Genomic DNA, 13,385 nt, shown 5'->3' on the forward strand with positions numbered 1-13,385 from the left:
AGACAGAAACAATCACATACAAAAAAAAAAATCAGAAAACAGAAAGAAAACAGAAACAGACACACACAAAAAACAAAAAATACCCAAACTAAACAAACGCAAACAAAACAAACAAAAAAACAAATAAACAGAAAAAAACACTAAGATATTAAGAAAATAAACAAATACAGAAAAAACAGACAGAAAAAATAGAAACAAACACAGACAGAACAAACAGACAAACTCAGAGCCTTGTTTATAAATGAAATCTTGAGTGTTATAATGTTTATACATGTAGAAGTTCAGAAAAACGAGATCTCACTCTAACCCATGTGTACACACATTATGAAGGTATAGAAATAAAAGTGTATGGGAAAGGGGGAAAAAAAACAGATAAATGTCAACTCTAACCAATGCCCTGCCTTAATACACCGCTACAAACTAAAGTCACTTTACATCACAGTGAATGTTGTTTTACTTCCTGCCTCAAACACACATTAGTTTATTTATATTCCCCTACAGTTAAGCTGTTAAACCAGCAGAATGATGGGCAGAATTGGGTATTAAAGGAAATGTTATATAATGTGGGTCACAGCGGTTTCTCTCATCCTGCATGAGCGAGGATGGTGTGCTCTCGTTCTGCTTCCTGTGCCACTGTCTTAGAGGATGTCCTGTTTTTATACACATGGGTATTCTTAGAAATGCACTTTACCTCCTTTTAGAGATCACAGAGGTGAAATCTCAGGTATTTCAAGCGCTTTTCAAGCACTAATTTAGTAATTTCACTGACTACCCAAGAGCACAACGCCTCTTTTTTCCGGTCAGCCTGAATTAAATATGTATTTTCAAAATATTTCTGTTATATTATTCTGTTATAATAATGCGATCAGTTATGTGGGTGTTGGCTTTGCACCAACAACTTTGTCTTACCGTATTTTTTAACACGATTTAAAAATGACAGTTTATCATTAAGGACACACACTTTCACACTTTTCCCGTTACTTGCATTTCAAAAACCTAAATTCAAAGACTTTAGGAACTTCAAGTGCTTTCTTCAATATTTTTCCATTTGCAAACCTTTTACATAGATTCTATGCATACTTTTACATAGGTACAAGCAAAATCGCAAAAATACCATATCGTAATACCTGAAGATGTTTTCATAATACAGGATGTATCACAATATTTAGTGCTGAGGTTTTGCTACCAAAACGTTCCAGCCACATTACACAAAAGTTTAGATATTTATAAATCAATATTAGAAAAATCTTAAGCAACTAATTATGAAAAGGAAGGAAAATAAAATATTTGGTACAGAAATCAATTTTAACTTCCAGTATAAATAATGTCCATTAATATTTTATTATTAAGGGATTCCCACAAAAATGGAAAATTTTGCATTTTAATAACCTAAATTCAAACACTTTTTGCACTTTGTTCAAACCCAATTTTTTCACTGATATGCGAACTTTTTGAGTAGGATCTATATTTCTAACAATGTTATACTTAAAGGCTTTTTCATGGCACATATGTATCGTAATAGTTAGTTTTTGTTAACAAAGTTCCAATAAAACTATCTTGATATAGTATGAAAAACTTTAACCTTAGAAATTTCTTATCTAAGATTTATTTAACAAGGAAAAGGAAAGGAAAATGTGTTGTGGTAAGAAATAACTGTTCTTCCAGAACTGTGACATCATCCATACCTGCCCGACCAATCCGAAGGCTCGATCCAAACTTCGAGAGTCTGTGTACTTCCGGACTTTGTTATGAAGCCAGCCGAGCTCCGCTAGCCGGCTACTGGTGTCTCGCAAAGACTTACACATGGGAACCTGGAGAAAAAAACAACAACAATGTAATATAGTCTATACACACCTTCTTTTACTTTAGCCCAGTTCAGCTCACCTGCAGCCGATTCTCTTAAACAGCTATCAATGGCTACTCTGAGGTGACTTAAGAGTTGTATTACATGAAAATCTACAGCTTTACTGAGGATTTGACGTGAAGTATTGACATGATTGTTAGTTAGACGAGTGTGAAAATACCACAGTGCGTCCACGTTCTTACTCCACATTTAATGCAAGAGTACTTCTGATACATAAGTACGAATAATATCAGAAACTTAAAAACTTCTACTTAAGTAGTTTTCTTGTGTGTTCCTAACTTTTACACGAGTCATTTCCCTGTAAACATTTGTCTATTTCTACTTAGGTATGATTTTATGTACTTTACAACAATGACACCAAATCATTTTTTAATTTTGTCTATTAAAAAATTAAAACTTCTATCTATTTGTATGTATCTATATGTCTTTTCAATTTATGTAATTGTCACATACAAACACAAAACAAATTTACTATCATTAAACTACAACATTAAATTACAGATTAGACTAAATAAACAGGTCTTTGTGCTATTAGAAGGTTATAGACTTTAATGACTAACTTCACACACCTACACACATTCATAAACTCCTGTTTATACAGAAGTATACACTCCTGAACATGAGTGGAAATAATAAGAAGTCCATCCATCCTATTATACACAGGGTCATGGGGAGCCTGGAGCCTATCCCAGGGGACTTGGGGCACAAGGCAGGGGACACCCTGGACGGGGTGCCAATCCATCACAGGGCACAATCGCACACACTCATACACCCACTCACACACTATGGACAATTTGGAGATGCCAATCAGCCTACAACACATGTCTTTGAACTGGCGGAGGAAACCAGAGTACACGGAGGAAACCCCCAAAGCACGGGGTAAACGTGCAAACTCCTCCAGTAACCCAGATATGTGGGTTAATCACAAATGCTGTTTACATCATATTAAAACTTTACACTGTCTTGGTTTATTTTAGCAGGGCAAAGCTGTCAGCTTTGGAAGACCTGATGTTTATTGGCTCATGTGTCTGGGTCCAGGGGGTATTGGATAAACATAAGATACCAGTGGAAGCCCCTTTAAAAATTCATTCCTTTCACATGAGCAGATGAAGGCTCTCCAGCTTGGGTTGACCTTGACTATGGATCTGCGATCGAGTTTCTGTTTCTGTTTTAGTTTCTGAGTTTTTTTAAAAGCTTGATCAAGGTTACAATAGGCCAGGAGTGTCTCAACCAATCCGAGTACAGCTTGGCAATTATTGCAGGAAAACTCCATAACACAGTTTCAGCCACTTTGTAGTTCTTCATTTAAATACCCACAGGCGGAACAACAGGTTGAGAATCCATAATTAACAAATAAAACACATGAGAGATTTCTTGAGCTGTGAAAAATGCAGAAAGAAAGGATGGTCTGTATTTTTCCATGAAACTAAATATCCTCAAGATATGCTACATATATATATACACCTGCCTCAAACTGTGTTTTTTAATCCTGTATGACAAAATGACATTGCAGAGCTAAAAACAATATATTATACACGTAACATATAACTTAATATATACATTATATATATATATACATTATATGTTATATAAACATTATATAATTTTAAGTATGTATATACTCTGCTATTTCTAAACTATACATACAAATGTACTATGGATGGATCAGGGCCAGTTAGAGCCAATTGTCCAGATCTTCCTGGTCAATCGACTACATTAGGGATTTAAAACTGTGGTATAAATTTTTGGCTAAGCTATAGCTATGCACCCGTGGCAAGGCAAAAATACCCGAACACAACAACATTCATGAACCAACAGTAATGATTTCACCTTTGAATCGATTTTGTAGCAGTTCTCTGGAGTGCACATCTTAATGAATTTGCCATCAATTCCCTGGAAGACGTAAAGGATGTCTCGCACCAGGGCGGCCTCACTGATTTCAGCTGAGAGTGAAAGATTTACAGATGGAGTGAAAGAGAGAGAGAGAAAAAGAGAGAGACAAATCAAGCCGTAAAGGTCACACTCGTATATCTATCCAAAGAAGAGAGGGACAGTGTCCAGGGGCTGACTGAACTGAACGCAGGACTGTTCTTCCTGCCTAGCGCTATGACCTACAGTAATGCTAGCTTAAGATTCACCTGCTTGGAAAAACCTTTCCTTTTTAACATGCAAAGAAAACAACTTGACCTTTCCTTAGTGTTTAGCACATAGTACTCAGCTAATCAATCCGACACCATTCTACATTCCACCTCTAATGAATACTAGAGGTTGTGTTTCACGGATCTATACAGAATGATGATTACCACATGCATCACATATTCACTATTCATTATACACACCCAGGAAGGAAAGAAATCTGTATATCAGTGTGATACTACATGCAGAAATATCTTTTTGAAAGTGGAAATTGTAGGACCTAATGCTTTTTAAAAGGTGTAATAGTCTATTTTTTCTAAGTAGTACAAATAACCTGGAAAAATATGTAGAACATTATAAAACATAATTGTTTAAAGCATGATCTCAGCAAAAGTGTATTATGTGGCTGAGAAAACCTATTTGGGAAATTGCGTTAAGGGCTGGAGTACTTGTTTGTGTTTGGATGAGACTCCTGTCAGTCATTTTATAGACACTCCATCCCTTCACTCCGCCCCATCTCAGTTTTGTCATAAAGAAAAAACAGGGTTGAAACCGGTAAGCGCCCAGCACAGCCAGATAATTCTACAGTGAGCAAAAAAAAAAAAAAAAAAAAGAATACCATGCTGTGCTTTGAAAAAAGGTAACAATAATAAACTCAATAAAACCAGAATAAACACTGGCAGAACTTTGTAAAGATGGAGAAATTTATTACTGGTGAAGCTGGACATTGAATTTGCGACGTTGCTCCTGGACAGCTCTCGGATGACCAGCTTTGCAAAACAAATCAAGTAAATTCTTTTTTATCACTTACAGAGCCAGGCAATGCTTTTGATGAACCACCTTTATAGAAATGAATGCAATGCTAGACAAATTGAGACATTTCACATGTTTATAGTATTATAACTTGGCTTTTAGAAAGTTGAATCAGCCAGCACGCACGTGGCAGCCACCGGAGTCTGAGATCTTCCGTAATGCTGTATAACAAATGTTTTATCATCTATATCTAAATAATGAAGTAAGGCAATGCCCTTAATAAATAAATAACAATCCTCACTGCTTGAATGTGATGTCATGCTGAAGTCAGTCCTTGCTATTGCTAACTCTATCTGAACTCTGCTAGATTGTGGGGCGGAGCATTGTCAGGTCTGGGGGCGGGCTCAAAGAGTAAAAATATTGTTCCAGTGGTGTTGAACTTCATCTATTCAAATTCTAATGTTGACAAATTTAGTGCACCTTTAAATACAAAGATGTGTACCTAAGCTAAACTACTCATAACCATATCATTAATCACATCCAAATCATTAATACCATTCACATCACCAAGACCTGTACGTGCACACTTGCTTTCACTACATCTTAATCAGGTTGCCATGGTGACCAGACTCACCACTGGTGTCGCCGTCCCGTCTCTGTCTGTGAGGGGGTCTGGGGGCAGGACTGGAGGTGGGGCCAGGGGCGGGGCCTGTTGTGGGTCGGGAGCTCAGTGGCACGGTCCCAGTGATTGGGAGCGCCCAGAGACGAGGGCCACGTGCAGGATCGGCTACAGCTTGGGGGCTAAAACACACATATATACACACACACACACACACACACACACACACACACACCAGCATACTAATGATTTATGATCCAAATAAGAAGAATATAAAATGTAAAAAAACAGGCAATTACACAGTGCTGATTGTGCAAAAGTACACATTTATATAAAATCTATTAGTCAGAGGGACGTCTGAATCTGACTAATCAAATAACTGTCTCATAGAAGCTTTGTTTAATTATGCAGACTTTGGGCAACTTCCAACTGAAGGGTCTGATACAGAACATAGCGCAGATTTTTAAATTAAATTCATACCTATTCCCTTTAACTGCTGCAAAACATCATCGCCGCATTACGTATAATAGCTGAAAAATACAATATAAAAATACTATAGGAACTGTCTTAACTTATTTCTGCATTATTACAATCTCAAATTAACAATCTGTGCTGTTTGAATCTGTGTTTTAAACTAACAAATAGAGGCATACACGATTGTTATTATTCGGAACCATCTCCACTACATGCACACGCAAACACGTAAAGCTAACGGATGCAAGTTTTGGGAATGTCACCCTCTCTGGTAGATAAATGCCATTGCAAGCAAACTGTGGAAGAACATTTTGTAACTTGGGTTGTTCAGCAATGTGACTAATCTGAAGGCTGTGGCAGGCAAGTAATACATATTCAATGAGAATTCAGGGCCACGAGCCGTTTAGCTCACTGGTATTGTGATTCGGTGAAAAAAATATTTGTGAACCACAGTCGTGATCACCTGATCTGGTGATCTGTATTCATTCTGCGAGATCAGAACAGACCACAAAGTCTATGGAGTGAGTTTTTAAACTGTCTGCGGCTCTCCATGTGTCTTTGAGGCTGGTTGCTGTTGCTGCTGTTATTATTATTATTATTATTAGTAGTAGTAGTAGTAGTAGTAGAAGTAGTAGTAGTAATAGTATTGGAAAAAGGATTCTCTGATGTGATGCCCTTGGCTTTGTGGTACTAGGAATTTGGGGTAGATCTTTGGCTGTACTACTTTCAGGTGCAACAGCACAGAACATACTATATTTCAGCTTGTATATGTGTATATGTGTCTTAAATTAAAATCACAGGATGTCTCACAGTAGGTCAGGAACTTCACAATGTTATTTTTTTCATCTCCTGACTCAATAAAGCTATTGCTTTCATTTTTAACCAAAAATTTCTATGCACTGCAGCTTTAAAGTTGGACAAATTGAGAAAAAACACTGTTGCCATAGTGACGCCTTAATAAAGAAGTGTAAAAGTCCAGAACCCTGTTTTTAGGCCCCAAACTCTCGGCTCCAAGCAATAAATCTTCATGCTTTTAGGTCAATAACAAAGGAGACCAAATTGAAGTGCTTGTGGGTTACTGGGTCCATTAGAAGTGCTGCATTTTTAAGAAAATCCTAATTAAGGAAAGATTCCTGAAAACACTAAAGCAATGTCTTAATTTTATTAGTGGAGCACATAAACACACACCTTCGCTCTCTACTAATGTATTATGATTCCATTAGCAAAGCTTATGGGAATGCGCTAATTACCTTTTAATGGTCCATTTCCAACAATAAAGAATGACAATGAAGGACGACGGTGAAATTTCAACACCACAGAAATACCTAACAGGCAACGAATTTCGCATTCGAAGGATTCGGTGATCAATTAAAATCCAGGCCTTGAGAACACGCGGCCATGCTTTAAATATCTAAAGTGCTTGCGGCTGATGGTGGAGATGTGAATAATTCAGAGCTCACGGTGCAATTACAAGCAAAGCCACATATAAGCATTACATAGAAGACAAACAAGTGGAGATGGAGGAAATATGGCCCAGAAGAAGAAAAGTCAAAAGGACCATGTTTACAGCTTGGCCCAAATGCAAACAATGTGTTTTTTTTAAACATTTGAGCCATAAAACAAATGTACTGGGTCCAAAATGGCAACTGGTCAATTAATTCTCTAAATAGTGCTAGACTCCAGGACGGGATAAGAGGATTCCTGCCCTATAAGCTAGGTAGTGTGCATTAATAGGGACCTGGGAAGCAATTTTAGTTTATCTGACATGACAATCCAGTATTATACTGCATCTAACATGAACACCATGTGACACTTGTTTGAATCCTGTCTTCTGTCCTGTACCCATGAAATGAAGTGCGTATTAAAACTGGCTAGAGGGAACCGTAAATACCAGACTCACCCGGTCAGCAGGGCCTGAGGGCCGGGGCCGGGGCCGTTCAGTGAGTACATGCCCAGGCTGCTGATGCCGCTGGTGCCCATGCTGGAGGCGTTGTGGGCAGCCAGTGCTGAGCGCTCGGGGTAGCTGAGAGACAGGCTCTGTGGCCGGGTGTAGTAGAAAGGTGTGGAGTGGGCATCGCGTGGCAAAGCCTGAGCAAACAGCGAACCATAACTGCCCACCTATCAGAAGCAGAGAGCGGTTTACCTCATGTTCATACTGTACCATCTTATACACCCGCAACACACTGAGCTAACTGACTGAATTACATCCATCCAGGCCTGCATACGAAAAGTGTAGTAGTCACGTTTTTCCCTTATAAATTCTCATAGCTCCTGAAGAGTTTAATCATTAGCCAGTGGGCTGGATCAGTTGGTAGGAAACTTTAAACTCAATAGGGCAGAAGAGTCTCCAGGACTGAAGCTGATATATATTTGGGACTCTGCTATACAGTACTGGCAGGTAAGAGAATCCTGAACATTTGCTGTTTTATCTAATTAAAGCTGCAGTGTGTAACTTTTTTGTTAAAAATTAAAAACATTTATTTATCTAACTGACCAGTTATTAAAGCCGCAGTATGTCACTTTATTTATACAAATTAGAAACATTTGTTACATATCTAATTGACCAGTTATTAAAGCAGCCGTATGTAATTTTTATGTTAAAAATTAGAAACGTTATTTTATCTAACCGACCAGTTATTTAAGCAGCAAAATGCAACTTTTTTTAAAATTAGAAACAACTGTTATTATCTAACTGCCAAGCTATTAAAGCTGTAGTATGTAATCTTTTGTTACAAATTAGACACATTCCTTATTTTACCTAACTCACCAGTTATTAATGCTGCAGTATGCAACTTTTTTTGTTAACATTGCTTAACTCTTTCACTTCATACTCTGAGATTCTGAGTCCCTCTGAGACTCATGTTGTCCATAATAAAGGTTTTTTTTTGCTAACAATTATTTGTTCACCAAGAACAGTAGTGAAGCACAAAATGTTCTCATCACCAGTGACGTGAGATCGCATACTTCTACCAGAGACGTCTCCAAATTCCTACAGGCTCAAAATTTACATACCGCCGCTTTAAACATGCCTCAGTCTCACAGCTATATCTGATGCAGATTAATGTTTAAACTGATGTTTAAACTGATGCAGATTATTATGCAGATTAAAGTTTAAACTGATGCTTAAACTGATGCAGATTACTATGCAGATTAAGATTATTCCTGCTTGTCCGGTCACAGTTTATGAGTTATGAGTACTGCACAGGTACCCGGGTGGACGGTTTCCTGGGATCCTCACAAAGGCTGAGGAGGAGGTATAAGATGGACCATCTGTGTTTCAGCACCCCCTGATTAAGACAAATAAAAACAGAATCAAACACGTGATATACTGAATTGAAAAACTTCATTTTGAACAGTCTTTAGAACTGGAGCGATTGAGAATGAAGCACTGACCTGAGTTTGGAGTTTTCTGTGGAGCTCTGAAAAAAGAGCTGCGTCCGCCTCTCGCCTCTGCTTTAACACTTTAAAGAACACACACACACACACACACACACACACACACACACACACACCAGAGTCAAAAATGCCACACACACTCCTACAGTACCTCAGCTGTGTGCTATTTTAACCCACTGTTTAATACTGTAGGATGTGGTTTTAAATACAAACACAATGCTCAGAATGGATTAAAGTGACCTCAGGATTTTACAATCCTCACAACTCACGTTCTTTTTTTATCTTTTCGGACACCAGGAACTCGTCGCGCTCGATGGTTGGGGCGTAATTACTCCCGATGACCCGTACAGCGTACTGAAACTGATGCGCGACATCAGCTGCGGAGAGAACAGAAGTGAATTCATGGCTTAATAGACTGACCTCGGGATAAGTGCACAAAGAGAGACATCAGTAAGGGGCGAGTAGAAAGATGACGCCATGTATCATGAGACGTAGACGTAGGTAATGTACTCTATATTGCATCTCATGGACATGATGCTGAATTAAGCTCTTTCTAGAGACTATATTTATCCAAAAGCTCTTGATGAAGTTGGCTTGACCTCATGTGCAGGGCAGGAGGGTCGTATTACCGTCGAGAGCAGAAAATCCTTCAGTAATTGTACTTCATTACTGGACTATTTTGGAAGATTTGTAGTTTACTCAAGTATTATTGAAATGTAATTGCTTGTACTCTTACTCAAATAGCCTAAATGTTCCAAATGGAAAAAAAAACAGACTTATTACTTACTTAATACTTTTACTTGCTTATTTACTTTCTAGATATCCTCTAGATTTATTTTATTCTTCTAGATTTTTTCTAGATTTATTTTGTACTGCTGCTATGCCAATCTGTTCATTATGGGTTTATTTTTTATTATTTTGTTGAAGAGTTCCAATCAAATTCACATCCATGCTAAATGAAACTAAAAACTACTGACTAACTAACTAACTAACATTTGGATTTATTTATTTTTTAAAATTTCTTTACATTTGAATACTTGAGTACGTTTAAATGTAGATAATTTTTGACTTTCATTCAACTAGATTTTTGGCCCCATACTTCTACTATTAACACTGATATATTACTCATCCTTTTACTTAACCCTATCATGTATGGTCTCCACACTCATAAACCATTAATTTTTTTATTCATTTAAGGCTGTTTTTTGAAAGATATTACATGTAAATCACCTCCAATCCACTCCAGTGCTATATACACCATTATCCTGATTTTAATCGCTTATTTTTATCATTAAGTGTTTCCATCAGTCCAACATGGCTGCCAGCGATGGATGGCGCACATCTCTACACAAACTTTCTACACAAAAAAAGGATTCATTTAGTAAAAAAAAAAAAAAAAAAAACTGTCAGACTGCAACAAACATTATCTACAACATCAGATCTCAATTGCACAGTTGCTTTATGGGTTAAAACCTTTATTTTCAATCAGTTTAGACACCAAAAAGTGATTAGAAAAGTATTTCCAAGCATTTTTCAGCAGTAATGTTTAGTCCCATTTTACTCCTCTGAGGTCCTTTGCTCCTTGTTGAGTAATAAAACCACTGAACATCTGGATACGTGTTGTCATTTATGCATGAAAGGGTTAAACAGCATTTCTCTGTCATTTCTTCACCACAAGCCAGAAAAGCTTTCAGATAGGAAGTCTCATCATCAACAGTTACATGCTGACTTAAAGAAGATGCATGACAACCTGTTCAGATTGAAACCTTTTATAATATTCATAAACCATATTAATAGTAGGACTACACTGGGCTGTATTTGATATTTGGAAGGTAAGCTTAATAAGGACAGTATCATGCTGAAGATTAGAGCCTATACGCATGAACCTACAGGGTGTCTCACTCACAAACGTCTCCATACATAGGGGAAATTAACACTTTTTACCAAAATGTCTTCCAAAATTTTTCATACTTAGCTTCTATTATATATATATATTTTTTCAGATAGCCTTTAAGAATGCCTTTGACAATAGAAGAACGTATTGAAATCATTCTCATGGCTGGATCAGGAAGCTGTCACAAGGTTGCGATGGACTTTAACAGGAAACACGGCAAGCACATCACACACACTACACTGCTGCCAAACTTATTAACAAATTCAAACAGACTGGAAGTGTTTTCCAAACGAGAAGTGGACGTTCGCGAACATCCACTGATGAAGGCACAACTGACGTGATGATGACGTACATAGTCCCGTATTTATGGAGGCTTTTGGGACACTCTGTAGATCTGCTTGTACAGTAACGCCATGGACATCACAGACAGCCAGTACTGACTAAAAGACTACAGACTATAGACTTACTCAACTCTTCCTTATCGGTAGTCAATTCAGCACTGTGTTTAGGAAAACACAAGATGGAAAATCACCTCTAAATCACTTGTGACCATAACTGTAATTTTATATAAATCCCTCTCCTGATTTCTGTTTGTACAACACAGCAATGTCTCCAGTAAGATATTTTTGGGGCTTGGGGCTATCTTTACTCACTTTCTATACAAAATCCCAATTTTAAAACAATACACATTTCCACCAGACTCTAATCAACTCATTCATTTTGTTTGTTTGTTTAACATTTATATTGTCATTTTTATCGCATGATGCAACAATCTTAAACTGTGTGCATTTTTTTTCAAAATATACTGTCAAACATATTGCTAGATTTTGTCAAAATGTTTTCTTTCATTTTTGTCATCACCTTTAATTTTTTTATCATGAATTTGAATTATTTTTGTTTATAAAGACATTGGAAGCTTTTTTTTTTTTTTTTTTTTTAATTTTCAGGTTTAATGTTTTATACATTTTTATTCATTTTATTCCTTCACATGGGCAATCCATTTATTTATTTATTAATCCAAGTGATTTTTAGAAAAAAAGCCCAAATTCATATGAGATAGGAGCAGTTTTAGGAAATAAACAAATAATAAAATAATTTGGCTTTGTTTGTTTAAAAAAATAATTTATGCATGAAAGGGTTAAGCTTTGACAACACAAGCATCAGCTAGCCAGTTCTTCACCAAACAAGATACTACACATACTACAACTACAGACTCTCAGGATTATTAAGATTATTCAGTAATAATGTGTGATTGTAGATAAAGCCAGTTAATGTTAATGTTAATGTTTGATCATCTGCTCAGCACTGAATGAAGCGATGAGGCTAGTTAGCTTTAGCCCAGTTGACGTTTCAGCCTCTTGCTGCTTTAGCGGTGTTACCTTCACTCTTCCCCGTGATCCTGCAGCAAAGACTCTGCAAAAGCACGTTGGGCGATTTCTGATCCAAAGCCGCCATTGTGCAGATATTTCCCTCCTGTTGGTGTAAAAGAAAAAAGCAGTCTTGTCTCTGTCACTATGCACTCCTCCATCGGCTCGCCATTTTAACGGAACCCGCCGAACGCGCGCACAGTTGGAAATGTAGCGGAAAAACACATCGGGTACGGAATGAAAATATGTCCGACCGGAAAACAAGACTACACAAAGGGTTCCTATTCTATCGTTCCTGACTTGTTCACTGAATTTACTAGAGTTCTTTTCAGAGTAAATAGGGTAAAGTCCAGTTTTTCAGTCATGTGGTAGTAACAATAAACTAGCGAAAGCACCATCAAATTGTGTATAGAACAAAAATTACATTCGCAGAACAAATAGTGACATAATAATTAGTTCAAACATTCTTATATTTTAAATTTGGTCAAAAATACCCAACACCGCTGCAATAGTGTTACAAATTTAATTCAGCATGAGCTATACATGTATAAAGATGTAATATGAATATTTTCTATACACCTGTTTGCCACATCTTTTCAGGGGAAAACAGGTAATGTAGCACAAAAAGTCACCATATGACGTCACAACCTCATTTGCATATCGACTGAATTATTTGCATATCAAAACATGTTAGAGGAAGAAAGAAGATTTTTCTGAAGAGCAGAACAGAATAGAATTGAACTTTATCAGAATAGAAAATAATAATGTTTGGAAATTACAAATTACTACAATTTCGATCAAGAACGCAGACAAAATGAAGCAGTGGCACTAAATAGTTGTGAAATACACATGAAGGAAACAGTAACAGATGGAATAGCTATT

General features: G+C 37.0%; 1 protein-coding gene across 1 annotated transcript in view; it reads right to left on the minus strand.

The window, feature by feature from the left end:
* The window catches only part of tubgcp3 (tubulin, gamma complex associated protein 3), a 32,715-nt gene extending 19,941 nt beyond the window's left edge, over nucleotides 1-12,774 (minus strand). The window contains exons 1-8 of the mRNA XM_026932230.3: nucleotides 12,516-12,774; nucleotides 9,512-9,619; nucleotides 9,240-9,307; nucleotides 9,056-9,133; nucleotides 7,747-7,964; nucleotides 5,388-5,554; nucleotides 3,695-3,807; nucleotides 1,686-1,811 (exon numbers count right to left, since the gene is read on the minus strand). Of these exons, the coding sequence (XP_026788031.1) occupies nucleotides 1,686-1,811; nucleotides 3,695-3,807; nucleotides 5,388-5,554; nucleotides 7,747-7,964; nucleotides 9,056-9,133; nucleotides 9,240-9,307; nucleotides 9,512-9,619; nucleotides 12,516-12,591 (954 nt within the window). The 5' untranslated portion in view covers nucleotides 12,592-12,774. The remainder of the gene's footprint in view (nucleotides 1-1,685; nucleotides 1,812-3,694; nucleotides 3,808-5,387; nucleotides 5,555-7,746; nucleotides 7,965-9,055; nucleotides 9,134-9,239; nucleotides 9,308-9,511; nucleotides 9,620-12,515) is intronic.
* Nucleotides 12,775-13,385: the final 611 nt, after the last annotated feature.

The sequence above is a fragment of the Pangasianodon hypophthalmus genome, chromosome 26, assembly GCF_027358585.1.
Source record: "Pangasianodon hypophthalmus isolate fPanHyp1 chromosome 26, fPanHyp1.pri, whole genome shotgun sequence".
NCBI lineage: Eukaryota > Metazoa > Chordata > Actinopteri > Siluriformes > Pangasiidae > Pangasianodon > Pangasianodon hypophthalmus.